This window comes from Melospiza melodia, chromosome 15 (assembly GCF_035770615.1).
Source record: "Melospiza melodia melodia isolate bMelMel2 chromosome 15, bMelMel2.pri, whole genome shotgun sequence".
Taxonomy (NCBI): Eukaryota; Metazoa; Chordata; class Aves; order Passeriformes; family Passerellidae; genus Melospiza; species Melospiza melodia.
Genome location: NC_086208.1, coordinates 13,516,162 through 13,539,681, shown reverse-complemented (window position 1 = coordinate 13,539,681; position 23,520 = coordinate 13,516,162). Strand labels below are relative to the sequence as shown.

General features: G+C 47.5%; 1 protein-coding gene across 4 annotated transcripts in view; it reads right to left on the bottom strand.

Moving 5' to 3' along the window:
* NTRK3 (neurotrophic receptor tyrosine kinase 3) overlaps window positions 1–23,520 on the bottom strand; it is a 208,628-nt gene that overhangs the window by 75,931 nt on the left and 109,177 nt on the right. For all 4 annotated transcript variants that reach the window (XM_063169867.1, XM_063169868.1, XM_063169869.1 and 1 more), the window contains exon 12: window positions 19,062–19,250. In XM_063169867.1, coding sequence (XP_063025937.1) covers window positions 19,062–19,250 — 189 coding nt within the window. The remainder of the gene's footprint in view (window positions 1–19,061; window positions 19,251–23,520) is intronic.

Here is a 23,520-nt window from a genome sequence, read left to right as displayed (position 1 = left end):
GCAGTGGGTCACAGAGGAGGTCCCTGAGCAAGGAGAATGGCTCTTTTGTGCCCTGAAATACCCACGGCCATGCAAAGACACGTGGCAAAACTCTCAGGGGTTACAGGTCAGCCATGAGAACACGCTGCAGGAAAGTGTTTGCAAAGTTGGAGGTAGCTGGCATTGTGGGCATTGTCCAGCTGTTCCCCTGCCTCTGCCTCCCCTTGTGCTCACACTGGCACATCCAGGAGCCTTCTCCTCTACCATTCTCACTGATGGGAGGGAAAAACCTGTCTCCCTGCCTCCACAGGTCCCCACTTCTCACCACCGTGCACTCTCGCTGCCTCTGCACTCCACAAAGCCCAAGGGACCTGGCACGAAAGATCCCGTCCTAGCAAGTAATACATCATTTTCATCACTTTGGTTTTCAAATATATTCTTATGTCAATTTTTAATTTTTTTTTCAAGTCAGCCCTCGGAGTGCTGCCAATTTAAGCACAGTGCACAGTGCTACAACACCTTCTTATTTCTACTTTGCCTGACAGGTATCTGTGTCCTTGTGACACTGCCTCTGTTCCCCAGCTGCTTCAGATAGCAATAGTTACCCTAAGCATTTTACAGAGTTATTGAAACCACTGACTAATGTGCCCAGAAATGAATATCCACTGGGAAAGAATCTGGTTTGGGCTCGTGTTCCTTAATTGCTGATTAATTCCAATTATGGTACAGCTGATCCACCAGTACCACAGATCACCACATCAAAGAGCCAACCAGTAAAGGAAGCCCCTGAGTTAGAACAGCAACAGCTCTGTTTCAAAAGTTCCTTTTAGCTGGAAAGTGCTTCATAAACATTAATTTGTTATGCCTCACTCACTCCCTGGGGAGGAAGGAGCTGTTATATTTAATACACAGGCGGCAAAACGGTGTCACAAAGCAGGACCACGTTTTCTCCAAGGTCTCCAAAGGAACCAGTGACAGTCCTGAACATCCAACAGGGAACAGCCTCAGCTCCAAAGCTCCATCCTCTGCAGGAGCTCCAGGCTCTAGAAGGGACAGAAGTGCTTGGTAAAGCCAGAGGGCTGGGATATCACAGCAGGCATCAAGAAGAGACACAGATGGTGGGCAGGATTGCACACAATTCTGCAGCCTGCAGCTGGGACCTCCCCAGCCCAGGCAGTGCCAGGGATGCTCTCCTGCTCTTCAGAGGATGGGAGGAGCCGATCAAGGCCCAGAATAAATCCTCGCTTGTTGAAGTCTCTTTACTCTGCCATCTGCTCCAGCAACACCTTATGTCATCCAGAAAGGCCAGAGCTGCCCTCTAGGAAGCCCAGGAGCTGTACAAGCCCGAGAGTCTGAAGTGTCAGGAAGAACATCCTGTGGGAAAACACGATTTTGTGGAGTTTACAAACCGAGGACGGAAACTGAGGAGAGCAGGAGATCTCAGCAGGCAAGAAGGCACCGAGCACTACAGAGAAGCTGTAAATGGGAACAGGAAGAGCTGAGGGCTAAAACACAGCGAGAGCAGCGGGGAGTTTCGAGGAACAAGATTTTGTTGATTTTTTTTTTGGCTGTTTGGATGCTGTGTTGTCCAGAATTATTGTTCTTCATCTGTGTCTCTCCAGTGCTCCCACTCTGCTGATTTCTTTGGAAACAAAGCTGCCACCGCAGGTCTTCAGCTCTTGATAATTGCCCCAGTAGATGGTTCTCAAAATAAGTTGTCTTCTGCACCAAAATATGTTAAAGGGTGTTATTACACTTCCCGAGGGAGAGCTCCCAGCTCCAGATTTTGTTTTGAGACCATGTCTTGGTATCTTTCAGTATTTCACAAGCTCTAAAACACACACCCCAGGGCACAGGGAAGGCTGTGCTCTCCCAGGGGAAGACAGAAAAACATGGGTTTATGCTGATACTACGGAGCTCCTGTGGGACTATTTGGATAGTGCCAACCAAACGAGTGTCAGGTATTTGTGGCTGCCTTCGTTCTGCAGCAGGGGCTCTGCTCCCACCAAACACACATGAAACATGGTAGGTTTTTGCAAGAGAATGTATGAAATGCCTGGAAAGCTCCTTTCACACATTAAAACACGATGAGGTGAGTGAGGAGCCCTGTGGGGGGCTGCTGCTGTGCACGGAAACCCTCACTCCACCCCAGAGCAGAGGGTGAGCTTTGCAGAGTGGGGAAGGTCTGGCATGGCACAGCAGGGCAGCAATTCAAGATCTAAGCCCAAAATGTGTGTCTGCTGTTGATTAGGGGTCATCATTCAAAGGAGGGAGGAAGGATCATGAATCCTTTCTGACAAGCTTTTCCCAGCTAGTGGTCTAGCTGTGAATTTTTGCTCAAGCAATCAGCTCCAAGCTTAACAAACTACACATCTGCCAGACCCTTCTCTGCCCCAGTTCCATTCTGGGTCTGCAAATAAGTCTCCCTCTCTCCCTTCTTCCTCTCACATCAACTCACCTAAATGCACAAGGCATTTAAAGCACTTGAGCCCAACCTTATTTCACACCATGACACTCTGTGCAAGCCTTTGTGTGTCTGCCCCACTTGAGCCATTGGCATGTGCTGATCAAACATCAGCAGAGATGGGGCAGTGAAAGGGCTGAGCTCACAGGCCTCCACATGGGGAGGCACTGCAACATGGAAACTCCTGGGAACACAGCTATCCAAAACCGATTTTCCCTCCACTAGAGGCTTTTATGCTTGAGAAAGAGGAAAATAGCTTTACTTAAAAAATAAGGAAAATAAGTCTTTCCTCTTCTGCACCATCTCTCAACAAAAATCCTACTTTCCACCACAGCTAGGACATCTCCCCCTCTATTTTAGCTGCTCCTTGAAGCAAGAACTCCCCACACCATGACTAAAACACACAAGAACATACGCTTCTAACAGCACCTCCACATTCGCACGAGCAACTAAATGTGGGAGATCACAGCCCAGAATGAAACCTCACTCCCAAAACCAACCTGCGTGTGCAAGAGTGCCCAAGCGTGTCTGAGTGTGCGTGAGTGTGCCTGGGTGTGCATGAGTGCGTGCGAGTGTGCCCAGGTGTGTCTGAATGTGCATAAGTGTGACTAAGTGTGTCGGAGCGTGCGTGAGCGTATCCGAGTGTGTGCAAGTGTGTCAGAGTGTGCATGAGTGTGCCCGAGTGTGCGTGAGCGCGCATGAGTGTGCCTGAGTGTGTGAGTGTGCCCGAGTGCGTGCAAGTGTGCATGAGTGTGCCCAAGTGTGCATGAGTGTGCCCGAGTGTGTCTGCGTGTGCCTGAGTGTGCCCGTACAGAGGACCCCAAGCTGCGTGATGCCAAAACCACCACCAGAGCGCAGGGAGAGCGTGCACAGCCCCTGCTGCGTGTGGCACACGTGGGCTGGCCGGGGGGAAGCGTGAGAGGGAAGCAGAGAGGGATGGATGCCACAGCTCGGAGCACGTGGCACGGAGCAGAGGAGTGCAGGAGAGGGGCCCAGAGCTGGAGCTCACGCGTGTGGGGCTGAGAGCACAGCGCTGCTGAACATTTACTCTCACATTACGGATTTAATGGCTTTTAACAGGAGACTTTGTAAGCGATCAGGAATTGGAACAAAAGGAGCTGGGGGAATAATTATCCTAACCAGGGGAGCTAAAGAACATGGCAAAATCTGTGCTGAGCAATCATGCTAATTAAAGGCACCCAGAAGAATCAGGATAGAAACGCCAAATGGTTTTCACTCTGCTGCCCTAATCCACTAACAGCCTCGGCACTTTGACTCCCACCAGCTGTGGGAAGGACGGCTCTGGGTGAGCTGTTTTGTAGCAGTAAATGACAGAGATAAACAAGTGACACGGGGCGGGGGGGGGGGTTGGTCCCCTCTGCAGTGGAGCCTGAAGTGATGCTTGGCCCGCCAAACCGAACAGTGGCTGCTTTGCACCAGCAGCCTGGGAGAGGACCAAATGCTCTCACAGCCTCCAGCTGAGCAGGAAAGATCCCAAGAAAGCAGAACAGCTGCTGGCAAATACCAGCATGAGGCTGAGCATAGCCCACAGCCACCAGGCTGGTCCCTTTGGGCTGCTCAGCCCTGCTGTGTGCTGCCACTGCAGGGAGCTGTGCTCCCAGTGCTCAGCACCCTGCTCTGGCCTGGGATGTTCTCCCAGTGCCACACCAGAGATATGGCAGCATTGGGTATGCTGCTCCCCTGTTTGCATAGCTTCAAGCATCACAGGGCTGCTCAGATTTGGCTTTCAAAGGTAAGGACATCTATGCGGGACGCACCATCCTGATCTTCTAATGGTTAAAATTCCAGCTGGGGTTCTTGCCATCTAGCATCAGAAAAGCAACAGCTAACACTGCAGCATGGGCACATTTTCACCCAGAAATGTGGAGCCTTGACAAGCGTCCATGTTGTAGAGGAACAAAATGAACACTAATGCTTCAGCAGACTAGAAGCTTTACAGACCCAAAGAAAAAATTCCCATGCATTCAGCTAGTGAAAAACCCAATCAGACTCCTCAAGGAGCTGCTGAGCAGCCCTGGTCTGGTGGGAATTTCAGGGGAATATCTTCTTCAGATATACCAGAAGTCAAACAGCACATCACATGCCAAGGTAGATGGGTGCAGAAACACAATTAGCAGAATAAAACAGAGTGGTGAAATCACCCACTGAGTACAGAGAAGTCTCTCTCTGCCCTTCTCAACCCCCAAGAGAAGGTTCTCCTCAGGTAACTGCTTGGGTGAGATGAGTCTCTCCTCCCCAGCAGTGCAGACCTGGGTTTTGTTGCAGTCACCTGCATTGGCGCAGAATGAGAGCTGTGCTGGGGAGGAGGTGGGGAGGCAGAAAAACCAAAGCCAACAATTGCCATCAAGTAACAGCTTTCCATTTACAAAAGGTAGGGGTTTTGTTAATCAACAGGTCCATTAACATGGAGCAAATATCTCTGTAATGGACACCCACAGGATGACAGGCTGAACTATTTGTGTGCAGCATCTTTTGATTGATTCACCCTAAAGATCATCAAGTAAATGAGAGAGGATGTAATACTTGTGCAGGAAACATTCCACAGCGGATACATTGATTGCAACGCTCAGCCAGCTGCCGTGTGCCAGCCTCCTCTTAAACAGACTTCATATTTGATTCTCTGATTAAATATTTTGAAATGGAGAAAAAAATCAGCCCTAGATTTGTGCTTCTTTCATGGAACCTGGTATTCTTCCAAGGAGAATCACATGAGTGACCAATGTCTAGCCTCCTCCCTCTCTTCCTGTCATCAAGACTTATAATTCTATTCCCTTGGTCCTTGTCCAGCCACAGAGACCACTGCCACTCCACTGCCTGGCCTCTTCCCACTAAATCCTTGGATCAAGACAAGAGAGCCTGTTTGGTGGCACATCTGGAGACTTGTTGATTTATTCTTCCAACCTCTATGTGCATGTTGCCTGCCTGCTCCTCTCTGACTCCTCCTCTCTCACCACAGCAGATCCATTTTCAATCAAAACCCCACTGAAAGCCCAACAGGACAAGAAAAGACAGGGCTGAGAATGAGGAATACCCTGAGATGAATACAGAGTCAGAGAGTCCAGGACCCATGAGGAAATTAGCAATGAAACCATCAGCTGAGTAATTTGCCCCAGCAGCAATCCCAGCCAGCAGGGATGGCCCTGGAGCCAGAGCTGAGAGCTTGTGCTCTCTGCAGCTTGCAAAAACAGGTTCTTTTTCCACAGACTGAATCCCAGGCTGACACCTCCTTTATGAGCTGCTGAAAAACACCATTTTCTGGACGAGCTCTGCAAAAACACAGTGACACTTCCAGTTTATGAGCAAGCCCTGCCACCGCTCACCGAGCCACAGCCTTGGAGCTGTCAGAGCCGTGCTGAACGAGAGCAGCGGGGCCAGGAGGCTGCTGGCAGCTCTGCCGAAGGGACGTGCTCGTTTCACATGCAAATGAGCCACACAAATTGAGGCCAGACCCTCCTTCTCCCCTCTGAGGCATGGTGAATTGCAGGGGCGGAAGGCAGGTGAAGGGTCTCCGAGGCAGGTGAAACGCAGTGGTACAAGGGACCCAGCATCTAATTGGAGGCAAGAGGAGAAAGCTGAGCACTCACCCAGGGCCCGCAGGGAGACACAGCTAACCCTCCCTCCTCCTGAGATAAGCTCCATCAAGAGATTGTCCAGCCTGTTGGGTTAATGACTCCTTGAGGCTAATCAGCGGTGCCAGCACCTACAAATGAGGGCCCTTCTCTGCTGTAGCTTCCATCCTTTCTCTCCTTCAGCACCACCAGGAAAATAAATAAATAAAGCAAGCCTGTAGGTCCCATCCAAGCTGAACTGCACGGGCCATCGCAGCCAAGCAACAAGGTGAGTGCTGCAGGTATAGGCTCAGCTGTTGATTCTGGGCTCCTGCCTACTCTTCCCTTCTTTTCAAAGAAAATAAAATTGAGTTTGCATCGACTACTGAGAAAATGAGACAACATTATACAGGACACGACCCTCTGCAATCAAATTAGGACATTGCAACACCATAGCCAGCATAGAGTGTGTAGCCCTGACAGGATATAGGATCAAGGAGAATGATTTTATGCAGTAAACATTAAAATACAAAAGGAAAATGAATCATATCAGGACATCCATCAAAACTAGAGTAAGAAATAAGTTTGGAGTGGCACAACAAGCAGCACTCCTGTCTTGGGGCTTCCTTCCCAAGTCTTTTTGTGCTCCCACTCAAACTGGCCAAACACTTCTCAGGGCTGGTCATTAAAGACATGGCAGAAGTTGGGAAATATTTTTGCCACTTGCTGCACAACTTCCTCCCAGCCCCTTCCCCAGAGCTCTGGCAGTTTTCAGGAGAGTAAAGCCACTGTTCACAGACTTTCCAGCACACCCCAGGGTGCTGATTTCAGGGGTGCTCAGATCTGTTTAGATACAGGACCAGGTACAGCAGCAGGGCTGTTCCTCACTGTACCAGGACCGTGGGCATGTAGATCTGGAGCCTGGGCTCTGTGCAAGCTGGTCAAAACCCAGTTCAGCCAAACTCCCTCCATGACTGTTTCACCCATCAGGCAGAGGAACATGCACTCTGCTAGATGTGGGAAGGAAGACACAAACCTTCCTAAACTCCTGATTTCCTAAACTGATTTACATAGCAGTCTGTAGCAGTGGTTTCCCAACTGCATAATGAGTACGTTAACTTTGGCTAAAACAATTCTCCAGAGATGAAGAGATGGAAAAAATAATCGAAACCAACTGTGATAGAGTTTTTGATTAAGCAGCTGATGATCAATAAAAGTTATCTGCGGGGCACAGAGTGTTAATGAGCTCCCATTCCTGTATCAAAGAAACACCTGAGCCCATGGTCCCTGCTCCACAGAGCCCACAGAGGTTAGCAAGACTGCTCCTACTGAACAGACAAAGTGAGAATATGGGCTAAAAAGTCCACTGGTCTCACCTGCCCTTATTCCTGTTAAAAGGGTGATGGTGGAAGAAGGATGAGAAATAACCTTAAAGCAGGATGCAGCTAGAAAGAGAGGAATGAAAAAGGTTAACAACCTGACTCAGACTTGAGGTGCTATGTTTGGGGGGGAAAAAATAAATTGAAAAGGCATTCATAGCCTTCTCAGACAGCTCCATTTATTTAAAGAGGCCTTGGGGCTCTGCAGCTGTAACACCAACACCTCTACAGCAGGGAGCAAGAAGGACCAGCCAGTGAGGCTACCAGCTCCCTGCCACCAGTGATGCAAGGCACAAAGTGACTCACACCACATCCTGTCATTGCTATCCCCTTATCCTTTCCCCCACAATGTCATTGCAAAAACGGTGTTAAATCTCCGTAGTTCTTAATATCTTAAATTCATCCCCAAAGATCCTGAAGCATTAAAGAGTGGACTTTATAGAGAATTTCCCATAGTAACATAGCCACCTGTTTAATAGCACACAGCAGCAAGGCTGCGCAAGGGTTTCAGAGAGCAAGTGGAAAGGAGAGCTTCATATTAAAGCTACAGAGAAGAGACAGAGGCTCAGATCAGCAGACACATAAAATATCACTACCTCCGCCTGAATTTAGCTATTTCACTGTAACTAATCATTTTGCTCTTCTAGAAATGTCTGGAGAACTGTTAGTGACCACAGGGAGCTGCTAGGATCTTTGTATTACATTTCCTCCAAAAGTTCCCTCCTCTGACAGCCCAGCCCAGCCTGCCTACAAAAGGGATTTGTTTTCCCAAAAACCCACTTAGCCTTCCTGTCCTTAGAGGGTCTAGGGAAAGCTGAGAAAAAAATCAGCAGACAGGATACTTGCTCTGAAGTGTCCCACAGGGAACAGAGGGGATGAACAGCACATTAGGATTTCTCCCCCAATTTCTCAAATTCTCACGGAACTGGGGTTTGCAATCGCCCTCTGCAGAGCCCATGTCAAGACAGATCATTAATACCACTCGACACTGAGGATCTCTTGTATTAAAAAAGCACAGCAATTACTTAGTTCAAATCTCTATATTATTCATAAGATCTATATCTATCATGGATATGGTATTTACACTGCTATGGGGAAATGTAATAAATAAGGCAATAAGTGTTTTCTTCCTCCAGGTCAAGATGAAAGCCTGCATCTTAGACAGCAATGCTTTCCTTGGGCAGCCAGGCTCACATCCCAGCCTCCCTGCCTAATTCCTGCAGCCAGGGACCAGAGCCAAGTTGAAAAATCACTGCTCTTCCTCTGAGCCCAGCACTTGGGTTTTAACACACTCCAATGACTGGAGGAGGCAATGCCCAGGTGGAATGAGACCTGCAAGGAGAGGTCTCTTCAGAAGTATTCAAGAGAGCAAAGCAGAACATATTAAGACTGTAGCATGGCCCCCATGAAGGTGGAAAAGGGAGAATTTGATCTAAGCTATCTGGAAAAGAGCAGGAAAGGTTCAGAACCGCCATTTTCTGGGATCATAATATGCAGCTGACAGCTCCAAGGATGTGTTTATCCATCTAAACCCCTGACTCCAAAACACTGGCTGTGAGAGGACTTCAGGTGGGGACTCATAAACATGCAGCAGGGTCCAGTGGGCTGAACATGGGCCAGGCTGCTAGCTGTCAGCAACCTGGCGTGACCTTGAGCAAATTGATGTCTTTCCAGCTGCCTCTCCTCATCCATAAAATGGAGATGAAGATGCTCAGCAGCCCCTTGGTGGGCTGGAAGGAGAAATGCCTCTTTCCAGGAAACATTGTAGATACAACATGCCAGGTTAGTTCTCCTCATTAAGAGGATAAAATCTACCCCATGCCTCAGATATTCAGCTGCCTGCTGTGCTCTCAGCAATGTTCCCCTGACATTTGGGCTCTGCTGGGATCTGGCACAGGAGCAGAACAGTCCCACCCCACCCCATCTCTGGGATTTGCCCAGAATTTATTTTTAACACAGCCTCAGTGCGAACATTCATGTTGGGTTTGTATGAACTCATGCTGATCCCTGACTCCGAGCTCGTCTCACCCTGACTGTGCCAATAGCCAGGACTGCCAAAAGAACAGAGGGCACAATCTCCCCCACCCTCACCAGGAGTCTGACACGGGGCAGACACAAAGCCTCCCACCTCATTCCACATGGAGGAAGGAATCTTTGGGCTGCCACCTCAGATGGAGCCATTTCTGCTGTCCAGGGTAACTAACTTGTTCTAGAGCACAAGACATGTTCAACAGGGCCTTGAGCTGGGCTTAAAATGACCTTTCAAAACCACGCAGCCCCAGCTAAGTCCTTTATTCCCCTGGTTCTGGAATGTGAGCAGTGGGACAGAGCTGGAGCCGTGGCCCATCTGAGAGAAGACTTGGAAGATTGGGCCGTAACTTTCTGATTTGCCAAGCCCTCAGGTATAGCTTGAAACACAAGGTCCTTGCTCTTGCATGCACCTGCTGGCCACCACCTCCCTTGCTCAGTGCTCCTCATCAATTACAGCACAGAGACACAAAATGACTGATACTTTTAATACAAAGAGCCTGTCATTTATTTATTAGCTGGCGACAGGCCCTGCAGCCCTGGATGGATGCATTATAAATCAGCTGCATTTCTAACCATTAAAAATTCATCCAATTCATAATGTAGGATGCCTATAATTTCCTTATTAGTGTTGAGTGTGAAGGATTTTTCTTTCTCCTCCCTTGGCTCTTTGCTTTCCCAAGATCTTGCTCATCTGAGGATTAGCTTGGCTTAATCCTGCAAGAGGGAGGTGGAGGCGTGAGAAGGGCTGGGAGAAGGGAGACAAGGACTAAAGAAATTTTGTTCCAGTGTTTTCTCCTAATTGCAATTTCCCATATATACTTAAGAGACTTAGCTGTCTCCTGTCATGCTTATGGGAGCAAGAGAAACTGCTTGTCCTGAATTTAAGAGATGTTTGTATAGTAGGAGAAAAAAAAAATTCCCTTTAATCTCACAAAGGGAAAAAAGGAGTATGGTGGTTGGACAGGGAAGGATGATGTAAAACCTGTTAAAAGTACAAGTAAGATAAGAAGAGGTGTCCATACATTATAAACCAGTGCATTTAAAATAGATCAAACATATATATGAGATTTATATATAAAAATAAGTAGCGTAGTAGACTTCAGATTCAGTGCTCTCATTCAGTGAGGAAAAATAGGTTAGTAGGCCTGACATTTTTACAGACCCACAGCGGTGACAAAAAACTTCAGGTGCTGCTGCAGCATCAGCAAAGGAACTTGGAACGAGCATCAGAAAAAGCTGAGTCTACATGAAGCTGTAAATCATCACTTAATTTGAGTGCTGCATCCCATGTTGACCAGGCTTGGCTGCAGAGAGCAGGGCAGCCTGGTCCTTGGTGTGGTACACACAGAAATGATGTTCATGCTTTCACTGAGTTCCAGATTGTTCCCATCTCTTAAATAGATGTATTCAGGGAGGGGCAGGGGAGAGAGGGCTTGAACAGATTCATGCCAAGCTCAGCACTAGGTAACTTGCAGTGTGTTTAGGAATGAGTGTGCAGGAATCTAAAAATTGATTATGCAATAAACCCTGCCTCAATGGGAGACAAGCCCAGGCAGTGAGAGCAATGCTGTGACTCCAATGTACTTTTCACCTCGAGAGATGCTTGCATACAAACCTTACATCAGCTGCACATGGAAATGGGTTTACTCGGTATGTTCACTTCAGCAAATCACATCTTGTTCAACAAGGCCAGTGCTTTACTCTCAGCCATGGTGAGAAACAGCTGCTTCAGGTCAGGGCTTTGGGAGCCCACAAGCAGAAGTGGAGCTTCCATGAGCAGCTTCCTTCACCCCACTGAGCCACCAACAAGAGCAAGACAGACTGCAGGATGCTGAGGTGGACTGGAAGTGTCCAGCAATCAAAAATGACAATTTCTGCATTTTTGTTATCTGAAGCAATTGTACTCTGCTCCACCTGCCCTGTGCTGCTGGGAGACATCTCTGTCTGCCCACCCCATCTCCTCAGAGCCAGCCACCACACAAGGCTGGGAAACAAAAGCCTCCTTCCACACAAGAAACTCTTGAGGCAGGATATTTTTTTACATGAATCTTTCCCCAGGTTTCAGGACTGAATGGGATGTTTTGGGCTGTTTAATCCAAAAGCAGCACTAAGCACAAGTTTGTGGTTTTTAGACCTCTACTGATGTGCAGGTTCTCTGCTACATTCTGGGTTGTACTTGTCCCACAGGGCAGCACCACTATTAATATTCCTGCTGTGTGTGTGGTCATGCAAAACTGCTCCAACTCCTGAACAATAGCAGCTATTTTAAATTAGGAATTACAATTCAACCAGACAATGATCAAACAATGAGAGCCTCCAATCTCCAAACTAGAGACACTTCCTGCCTGATCACAGTGAGACCCCCGTACACTTCTGAGAGATTTTAATCCTGACAAGGAGCCAGGGGAGACTAAAAAATCTCAACACAATGTCCTTGCAAACTCTGGGAAGTCCTGGTTCCTTCAAGGGCACCCCCTAGCCAGGAACATCCTCTTTATCCCAGGAAAGCAGAAGTACCCCAGCTGCCAATCATTATAATCCACAAGGAACTCATTCAAAAACAAGACAAATGTTTAAATGAGGGCCAAAATTAATCAATACCACCACTCAGCCCATGCACACATACACACATTGGCTATTTTTACAGCGACCAACAGCAAAATTCACACAATCCATGATCCATTAGGAGGACATTGACACCTGGGCTGCCTGAGTCTGCAATAGCCCAAGGTGGAGAACTGTGCTGCTACCTCTTGTCTTGCAGGGATGAAACCAAAGCCCTGAGGAGTGCTGGCTGGTGAACAGAGCCTTGCTCTCTCTGGCACAGACACCTCCTTCAGGTTTAAGCACACCACAAGCACAAATGGATAGGGAGAAGCACCAAGACCCAGACACACAGCTGGTAACAGAGGGAGTGCAAACCTGGGTTTATCCCTATTGTGTCCCACTCCTCTGACCCTGCCACGATGAGTCTGGACTCGTGCCAGACCATGGGTGAGTGGGCAGGGACACTGTGGGGTATGTGTGGATGCCAGGGAATGCTGCAAGAGGAGTGGGAGCTCATCTCTCTGTATGAGATGAGCAAGGGGCTGGATAGCGGGTGGAAGGTCAGGGTGTACATGCACATCCTCCATGAGATGCTGCATTCTTGGGCACTCTGGTCCAACCCAACTGATGCAGGGAGTAGGCTGTCAGGAAAAAAGAGCAGCCTGCTGCACTAGAGCCACTCCAAATCCAGTAGGAAAACAGGTCAGGACCTCCTCTCATCTGGCTTGTTAAGCCCTTGACAGTTCACACATCACGAGCTCCCTTCCTGAAATTGCCCCAGGTGAGCCAGCCCTGCTTCCTGGCCCCAGGAATTAAACAGTCCAGTGGGGATGCTTTTAGGCAGAGGAGAAAGCAGAGTTTTGTACCAGACAATACTTCCCTGTCAACTCCTTGATGTCTGTATCCAGCAGTCTCTCCATAGGCAGGTCACGATCAGCAGCCCAAAGCCACATTCTTCTTGATTTTAGGGTTTCTCTTCCTCATGGATCTCTACCACCAAGAACCAATGTATCATCACTCAGCTGTGCTGCCAGTGTCACTTCCCCATTTCGGGGCTGGAGCTTGCTGGTCCCCCTTTGATCCTGGGTGTTGGTACAATTATCTCCAGTAAGCACAGATTAAAGCAACACAGAATGGATCTAAAATCCAAACAGCAGCAGGAGGTGATCATCTTGTGCTCAAACCAAGTCAGGTGCCCGCCCCATCTGGAGCAAGCAGGGCTGCACTTCAGCTCCTCCTAAAGCAGGCAGGGACCAGGCAGAGCCACGCTGCTTTTCTTCCTCATGGTACAACCACAGAGACAACATCTCCAGAGCTGGCTGAGGGGTAAGGTATAGGCAGCGGAACTTGCCAGCCTTTCCAAGATATCCTGAAAAAAACTCATTTCTGCAGCACCATCACAACAGGAAGGTCTGAAGGGTGAGACTGCAACTCAAAGTGCAGGTGCAATAGGTGGGATGGGCATTCCACTTGTGCAAAAGTAGGTTTGACTTCTGGAAAATGTGGGTATTTCTTCCACTTGGTCTTTCAGGGATAGAAGAAATGATGCAAAGCAGAAAATAGCTCCAGGTAGGAAAGCTGAGAGCTGGGAAGGTTGGCCTAAGTCCCACTGTCCATGGTGTGTCTCCTGTTGGTCAGATGTTGCAGCCTGGGCACGAAGGTGATTCTGGGCACAAGGGAAGTTCAGTTCTTCTCTGGTGGGGGACAGAAGCAGTAATTTTGGTTGCTCACACATTCCTTCACATACCTACAATACCTGCTCTGGGAACAGCCAGCCAGAGCCCACAAGGCTTCTTCAACACCCAAATCTTTTGCAGGATGTTCACATCAAACCGTGGAGCTCAGAGCAGTTTCCATGAGAGCCAACAGCAAACCAGAAGGGAGGGAAATTTGGAGGCAGAAGGTTATTGCAGACCCCCAATGCCTTCACCTGTTGGCAGCTGAGCTCTGAGGTCAGGGCTGTTCCACAGCCCCCAGCCACAAGCTCAGGTTTTGCTACGAACAGTGAGGAGACACAGCACAGAGCAGCAAAACACAAATAAATGAGTAAACAGCTACTCACAGGTCCTCGTTACAACCCTTAAAACACCTCACATGAGCTGAGTGAGGAGGACAAGACTATGAGACCATGAGAGCTCCAGCTCAGAAGAGTCTTCACCCACAAGTGCCTACTTCAGAAGAGTAATGGGAGCTGGGTCCTTCTGCAGAAGAGCCTGGGACTTCATTTTAGAGGAGACAAGAGGAAAAGAATAGTTTGGAGAAACAGCAGAGCTCTGTGTGAGGGACTGAAACCTGTGGAGCCTGGCCCCAGGCAGGGCAAGGGGAAGCAGAGTGCTGCTGCCACTTCACCCTGTGCTCCACATTTATATTACATAAAAAGAATATTTGACAAATTTTCTTATCTCTGGAGAAAAAAAAAAAAAAAAAAAAGGAAAAGTTTCTTTTTCACTACCAACTGTTTCAGTTTTCTTTTTTAGGCAAATAAAACTACAAGCACTTATGACTTCAGTTTTATGTTGCTGCTGTTTTTGGCAAAAATGGGACCATGAACTGACCGAAAATAGAAATGCTGCATACTTTTTATCTTCCCATGCCCAGGATGAACAAAACACGCTAGGCAAACAAAAAAAAATTAACAGTTCTAAGGGTAAATATCCTTTTCATTTTAGTTTTTGAGATCTATTGACAGCAGAGTTAAGAAAATCTATTTGTTTAAGAAATATGATTTTTGAAATGACCACGATGTTCCTTCTAAGCTGCACTGAAATAAAAGATAAAGACAGGGTACTGAGTGAAAGAGTGCTGATGGCGCTTTTATTGTGTGATTTGCCTTGTTTTTTTCTGAAGTACTTCTTTTTAGCCGATTACCACGTATTTACAGTTAGTGTAATTATATCTAATTACTTAATTAGCATGAATACGTGTAATTACTAACTTTGAATATGTAATTATGTCAGGGCAGCCTGTAATAAATGAGGTTGAAAAAAACCCTCATTAGGACTCTAGGAAAGGACGGCTGCTCCACCCGTGTGGAGAATGCATCCCAGTCCCCAGACTGAGCCAGTCCAGGAAAACACAGCCAGCTCCAGTCCTGGCTCGCAAAATCCTCCCCCAAAATCAAAGAATTTGCCCCAAAAGTTCAGCTTCACATTACTTGTTGCAACTGAGCATCCACTGCTGGGATGCAGGTGGGGATCTGCCCCCCAGATCAATTTTCTCCATCAGGGTTTGGATTTTTGTCTCCAATTTGTGTAATTCTCCAGAAGACGTGTTTTGTTAGATGAGAAATAGAAGGGAACTGAACAACTCCAAAACTGTGCTGTGGCATTTGAGTAAAGCTCAAGAGATCAGATCCAAGAACTAATCTGCATCTGATGCATTGTGCTTAGAATTAATTACTACCTAATTACTATTATTAAAGTAAAACGACCTTCCAAAATGTTTCTTCTGAAACATTACCAATATTTCACCACAGAAATCTCCAGCTACTCATAATTGCAAAACTTGAATTTTGGGAATTCAAATCCTGAACTTCTAGAGAGGGGGATAACATAAGGAACTGCTGTTACTGACGGGCCTGCCCAGAAGGACAAACAGCCACATTCTGGACAGAAATGGGGGTAGACTGGATCATGTTTTGCATTACCAAAATCTCTGATCATTAGCTGATGTTATGTAGTCCTAAACTCTCATCATCATCACTTTGCCCGCTGTGCTTGCCACAAGTCCCATTGTTGTCCTCTGATGTATTTATTTCCAGATATAGAGGTGCAAACTCATCACAACCTGTTGCTCTTTGCCAAGCAGATATGAACTTGGTTTTCCTTCCATGTGCACAAGATCAGGAGAAAAAGGTCTTTTTAGTTTATCCTTCTAAAATCCACAATGTTGGACTGTCCACATTGCCAAACTCCTTTCTTAACCCTCCAGTAGGGCCAAGGACAGCTGAAGCAAGGACAGGATGCAAACCCAGCACGGCCCAGAGTTACAGCACAGAGATGAGGGAGCATCTTTTCATCAACTAAATGCTTCAACATGAGAAAACACAGTGATGCTGGTGTCTTCTGTGCCTCTTTGAGAAGCCCTCATCCAGGAAGGGAAAGAGAATTCTGAGTCAAGCTTGTTCCCCCTCTGCACTAAGTCAGGCAGTAACAGAAAGAGGATGAGACAACTGCAAAAATCCCAGAAAGGCAGAAGTGAGGGCTGGTTCCAGTGTCCTTCATCCCATAAACAGGAGGACAGCACATTCCCAGAGAAGAACAGGTCTCTGTCTCCTTGGGGACACATTGAGAAGAAGATCCCATGGGCCAGCACTGCACAGAGGGAGCGAGAGGCCTCCAGCTCCACGGGCAGGGAGCTGCTCTCCATATTTCAGCTGCAATTCCATTATGCAGAGCTAAGTGGCTGGGAATAAACATCCCTCATCCCTGCGTGATAAGTGATGCTTGCTAGTATGGAGGGTGACAGAAATCTATATCACATCAATGTACTATTAATACTGCATTAAGCACACAGGGTTTGCTCCCCTCGCTGCAGCACGGCAGTGGGCATCAGCATGTCCTCCACCCAGGCAGCATCCAAGAGCACTGGGATGCTTGCAGGAGGAAGGAAGGAGAAAAGCTCCATGTTGGAGAGGGAAAATGCTTGCTGAAGGTGTTGCTCTAGCAACAGCTCGGTGCAAAGGAGAGATGCTGGGTGTCACGGAGCACCTTTGCTCACAGCTGGGCAGCAGCTCTGGAGGAGGTGGTGGAGTGAGGAGTTCGCATCTGTACAGGCTCAGCTGGGCATAGAAGCACTCCCCAGCCCAGAGGAGCTCTCTTTAGAAGTGACAGCAAAGGGAGAAATGTTTGTGTCCAAGATCTGCACAGGGAGATGGAAAAACCCTCCAGCATGACAACCACGGGGAGAACAGGAGCAACAAATATTCTGCAGCCCAGGCTTATGTTGAGTAGAGCACATCAGATCAAACAAACCCCTTACAGCAAAAGCTCCCCAAAGCATGGTTAATTTAATAGGTGAATTATGAAATTTTCCAGCCTCAAGCAAAGCCACCAGTGAAGTCAGAAGTTTTTGACCAAGTTAAGGCCTGGGGACTAAAATAAAAAACACACACCAAATTCAACTCTGCCTGAGGAGTCATGGATTGGGTTTTGCCCCACGAATGACAAATCTAAAAAAATTAGTGTTTTCAACATGAAAGCACCCAACTGTAGTTTGCCTCTTATCATCCCCCAAAGGAGTACCAGTGTTGTGGGGTTTGGTTTCAGCCCCACTGCCTTGCAGTCCTGGAAAACCTGGAGCATTCCCTCCTGTGGCACCTTTCACAGGAGAAGTGCCTCCAGATGCCACCCCAAGCATCTCTGTGAACCCTTCAGATCCTGCTCAAACAGCCCCATGAAGCTCTGAGGTCAAATCCTGCTGTGAGTGACTTCCCCTGCAGCCCACCCAGCTCTGACAAGTCCCACAGGACAAAGGCTCAGAGCAAAACTTAATCCTCTGAGGTTTAAGCTCTGCTACAGCCTCAAGAGCACCCACGTCTTGCAATGGTCGGCGTGCAGATTAAAGAGATTTGAGACAGCACAGCAGGGAAAGGAAGAAAAAGTAAAGCGGGGGAGCCCTTCCTCCCAAGCCATCAGAGTTTGTAAATCATTTTGAGATGAGGTGCTATAAGAAATGTAAAATATATAATTAACAGCACAGAAAAACCACGCTACATTCAGCTTCTCCACTCCTGCCTAATCACCGCCCTCCTCCTCCCCTCTCTACAAACAGACCAAATTTAGCACATTGAAATGAAAATCAAGGGAAAGCCAGGCACGTTCTTTGGGTACATCCCATCGCTCTGGCGAGTGAAGGACAGTGCTAAGGGCTTGGGCACAAGCCAGCAGGACCCATGAGGGTGCACAGTGGGGGCTGCCCAAGGGGTACCTCAGTGGGAGCAGCAGCTGCAGCTCCCCTTCCCCAGATGGAGGCAGGAGCAGCGTGCTCCTGCTGAGCACTCAGTGCCACATGGCTTCATGCAGGCTGGGAGATGGGCCTTCTCCCTGTTTGCATGGGCTGAGGTCTGTCTCCTGCCCCTGTGAGCAAAGGAAGAGCAGAGGTGACATCAGCACAGCACTCCCTGCCTCTGGCTGGGCCACAGAGATAGCCCAAGCTGAGGGCTTTTCACCTTTTGTTTTGCAGGATCTTTATTTTTGCAGTTCTACCTGGAACCAAGACACACCAAAAGGATGCGAAATACAAGAGAGGAATGTTACCCAAACCTCCTGCACTGCTCAGCTTGCATGTCAGAGCTGGAAAGAGGCCTGGGAGAGCTCAGCTACCGCCTGTGAGCCGCATGCTGGGGAAGGCTGCATCCCACCACTCGCGTGGGAAGTGGTGCAGGACTCTCAGAAAAGCATCCTTTTACACAGCACTTTTCTTTTATGCTCAGAATTTAGAAACACAACGTGGAGAGGGACACTTGATCACCTCCTGCTAGTCTAATGAGCCCCGTTCACGGACCAATTTTATACAGGAAAGATGCAGAAGCTTTACAGAAGCCCATAAAATCAAGACATCCAGCATCTAAAATTCCTGGAGACAAAGATAGCTCCAGGCGTCTGCCACACCTATGCCCATGTATCCTGAGCTTCCCCCTGGCCCTTTGGGGAGCCAAAGAGGCAGCCCCATGACTGGGAAACTGCTGGAGGAGGAAGGGGAGGCAGGTCCTTTCCCCAGCCAAGCGGGGGTCACATCCATCCCCACGCTCCCAGGGGGCTCTTGCTCACACCTGGGACCTCATGCTCGGAGCTGATGAGGAAGAGCCCGGCTTGGAATGGCACTTTCAGGCAGGGGTGGGGAAGGTGACGGGTGGGTGGCAGAGGGAGGGTGAAGGGAGGTGAAGGTGAGAGTGGAAATTCTTTTCTGGAAGCATCTACATGTATGTTGTGATTTCTGAGACCTGAGATTCACTTTGGTTTCTGGACCATACCAAGACCCACTCTCCTCAAAAACCTCCTTCTCTTCTTCCTCATCCTCTTAACCTCTCCCTCCCCGCCCTCCTTCCCCCAGCCCCCCAGCCCTCCCCTGAGCCCTGCTGGGGGCACTCACACGTGTCTGGCTTGTGGCAGTTGTGACCTTGTCGGAAGTACTGGGGGTTCTCGATGACGGGGATGCGCGTCATGCCGATCACCACCGTGTCGGGGCCGGCGTCCAGCGACGAGGGCGTCGTGATGCCGTGGTTGATGTGGTGCAGAGGGCTGGCTGAGTCCTCCTCGCCGCTGATCACTGCCACGGGACCTGCAAGCAGCACACACGCCCGTCAGGGACAGCAGAGGACAGGGAGGCCTGTTAATCACATGCTCATTGATGGATCACCACCAGCCCATCCTAGCGGTCTGTGACCGTGTTCACAGGGGTCCGAGGATGAGGGGAGAGACGAGGATATGACTCCATGTTCCAGAAGGCTTGCTTTATTATTTTATCATATATGTTGCATTAAAACTATACTAAAAGAATAGAAGAAAGGATTTCCTCAGAAGGCTAGCTAAGAAAAGAATAAGAAGGAATGATAACAAAGGTTTGTGGCTCGGACAGAGAGTCCGAGCCATCTGACTGTGATTGGCCATTAATTAGAAACAACCAACATGGGCCAATCAAAACCTGTTGCATTCCCCAGCAGCAGATAATCAATGTTTACATTTTGTTCCTGAGGCCTTTCAGCTTCTCAGGAGGAAAAATCTTAAGGAAAGGATTTTTCATAAAAGATATCTGTGACAGCATTCCTGCTAGTTGTCCCATCCCCGGGCTTAGTTTCTCTGGGAAGCTCACAGCATAGGGAAAACATCTCAAGTTTTCCTTCCTGGCTTTGAGGTACCAAGCTAAAAATCCCAAAAGGTTAGACAACTACAGGTGACACCACATCAGAGGTGAGTCATGCAAAAAGTCCTCTCCTAGGGCTGTCATGAGAGAGCAGTTGCTGTGGTGCCTGTATACTCTGGCATCACAGGCTTGGCAGAAATCATAACCAGGCTTAGACTGAAGAAACATCACCCCCGAAGAGTAAGTTCACCTGAAATCCATATTTGTGATATGTCTGCTGCCCAGTGTGTTACCCATCTTTTTGCCCTCCTGCAGCTTCACCTGAGCAAACTCACCGAGCCCTTCAGTCAGGCTGATGCCTACAGGGACCCACAATGTACTGGAACAGATCCTGCCCAGCTCAGGCTCATTCCCATCACCACCAATGGCAGCATTTTCCCCTAACCTTCCCGACCCCCAAAATTCACAGCACCATCAGGCAGGCAAGAAAATGAAGCAAAGTAGTCAGGCATGCAAGGTAGGAGCAATGGAAGGCTTCTGTCTCTTATGTTTTATTTTGGTATTAGACCCTCTAATACACTTTTCAGCTATTCTTGCTGCATTGTTGCTGGACAAGGTAGGTACCACAATGAAATCTTGCATGAGACCTTTTTAATATTTTAACGTGAGAAGAAAATCCACACTCAACAAGTGACACTCCTTTTCTCCTCTCTGGATGTTACCAGGGACTACCAGAATCTCAAGTAAAAAGGAGCAGAGATGCTGCAGTTAGGCTTTCAACTTATTCAGAGCAGCCAGCCTTTTACCTACACTGCATAAAAAATGTTCATCTCCCATCAGTAATGTGCTTCTAATTGCACAATTACTTTATTATGTAGCACTGGCAACAAAGAAGGGACTCTTCAAGCCATTTTACTCTCCAGAGCTACTGGGAGGACGAGGCGAACACCGGCTCCATGCAGCCATTCTGCCTGCATTAATCTAGTCTAAAGGCTGCTCATTTTTGGAGCTTCAAGTATTGTTTGTTCTTCCAAGTGGGATATAATAAAATTATTGTGTAATTAGCAGAGTCTTGGCAGCTGTGACAGGTGTTTTAGTCACGAGGAAGAAAGCTCTCGCCCTTTACTGTGAATTCCTTCTGGCAGGTTCTGCCTTTTTTTAACGTTACTCCCCGCGCCCGCATGACTTCCCAGCTCTTGAGGTGCAAAGGCAAAATTCAGCTTGTGATGCAAGATGCCTCTGTTGGGACTACACACGGTGTATTTCTCCAAACACAAAAAGCAAATGGGCAATTTTGGTTTGAATGACTTTTGTTCCTTTGCAATGTCAATTCGTTGCAGACAAACCAGGAGGACTCGGTTTTGTATGATGTGCACATTCCTTCAGCCACACCCTGCACTGCTGGCTGGCCCAGCTGTGGTGGGAAGGGGAGAACTCTGCATTTCAAGGTGCAGTTTAAAAAAAAAATCATGAAAATATCAACTGGTATAGACTGGTGTAAATAATCTGACAGAAGACCCTGAAGATCTCCCTTGCAGTGGGAGAGGCTATTGAGGGCTTACTACTTTCCTTAAGAAGCCTAGGCATTGCTCCAAAGAATGGCACCTTATCAGGCAAGGGGATGTGAAAGGCCTCTCTGGTAAATTATAGTCAGGTTGGATGAGACTTTGAGCAGACTGGGCTCATGGAATGTGTCCCTGTCCATGGCAGGAAGGTTGGAGCAGCTGATCTTAAAGGTCCCCTTCCAATCCAAACCATTCTGTGTTTCTGTGTGAAGGAAGTTTTCATTGCCTTCTATTCTGAGAGAGCAATAACCCCATCTTTGTGTCAAGGAGTAAAGAGGATGTAAGAAACCATGGCACAAACACCAGGCTGACACAGACCCTGCTGAGGATCTGCTTTTCAGGGACTCAAAAGCTCTGCCAGCATTTGACCCTTGCTCAGCATCTCTTCATTTTTAGGGAACACAAATCATGGCAGTGTCCCTCCAGCACAGGCAAGTTGAAAGGGCATGGCTACATCTAAAAGAGCAGGGGACAATCCAAGAGGTTGGGTACTTGTGAAAACAAGCACAGCAAGCACCTATTAGCCAACATTCTTGTGGCCATTTCCCTGGCAATAAACAGACCCAGAGTTTGACCTTCTTTACACTCCACAGGGTTGGTTTTTTTCCTGTGGTTTACTTCTTAGGAGGACTTTCTTCATGTGTTATCTTAGTTTCATCTCAAACATATCCAAGATCTTTGAGGCATGAGGCAACCACATCTCAGCTGATCCACAGCTGCATCCTCACTCCTCACAATGTTCACAATGGACATTGTGTCCCATGAATGGACTCAGCCTCTGAGTCATCCAGTTCAGGTCAATGTCACCAAGCTTATCCATTTACAAGATCTGCCAACCCTCAAAAGCCTCAGATCTGATCTCTGATTGTTCATCTCAACCCCTTCACATCTCTGCAAAAGTGGGAAGCCCCAAGAACTGCGAAGGCAGAGGCACCACAGAGAGAACACAACTTGTAAAGTGTATTCTACCCTTGCAGTATTCCAGAGACAGTTTACTGCCTCCAACTGTACTCACAGGTCTTGAAAAAACTGAAATAAATCACATTCCCAAGAGTCCTAAGGAACACTTACAACACATTCACTGCATTAGCCTTCCAGCTTTCCAAAACAGTTCTGGTGATTGTAGGCACTGATTTGACATGCCCTAGAACATATAATTAATCTCAATATCCTCTAAAGGATGTCATTTGATTAAAGGCAATTTTCAGTTGAGGACTTCTCCAAGTTTGTCCTATTAGGTTGTGGGGTTGTTTGGTGTGGTGGGGGAGTATAAATCTGGACAATATTAATCCCTACAGCCACAGTCGTGCTGCTTTATCACATTAATTCTCTCATTTCCATCTCTTCTAGCTGGTCACTGCTGAGATCCAGTTCTCTCAAAGCTCACAGCCTCTCTGTTGTCACTCTGAGACTCAGATGAGTGCTGGACTCACTGTGCAAGCCTGAGACAAACTTTAAAAACATCGTGGATATCAAACAGCCACCAATCACTTTTATAGGTGTGACTATTGCCCTGACTCAAAACATACTCTGCCATTAGCAATTCCTGGAAATAAAGCAGCTACCTAAACTTCAAATTTTTAAATTTATGTTGGCAATAGCATATCTTTTTTTTGCTTTTAAGTAGGCAAAGAGGTCCAGTTTTCAGATGTATAATGCTGATAAATAGCTTTATTTGGAAGACTTCTCACTGGTTTCACCAGTGCATTTTCCAGGTAAAGGCAAAGGAAAAAAAATTAAGCAGAAAAAAAAAAAAGAGAGTACAGATTTTAGAGATTTAACTTTACCTTCCATTTGACAGGGAAATGTGCAGAGAGAGATAGAAAAGAAGACAGTTTTGTATAGTAAAAATGTATAATAATAGACAAAAAGGTGGCTTGGAGTAATTCCTAATGTACCATTCTGTGGTTTTAAAACATTATATAAAATATTTCAGAGCTTTTCAGAACAGTGGCTGTTTTTGTGAATAACTGAGCCTGTATTATGGACAAACATACTACAGATATTAACTATTAAAAGGGTCTATTAAAACTTTAAGAAGTCTGAAACAACTGAACTCTTTTCCATGCAGTTTTCCTGACAAGGAGGCAATTCCAGCAGTAGTGATGGAGGCACTCCACCACTCCTTTTCCCTGTGAGGAAAGGCTGGGAAGATGTTAGGGCTGCCCAGGGTTACCCCAAGG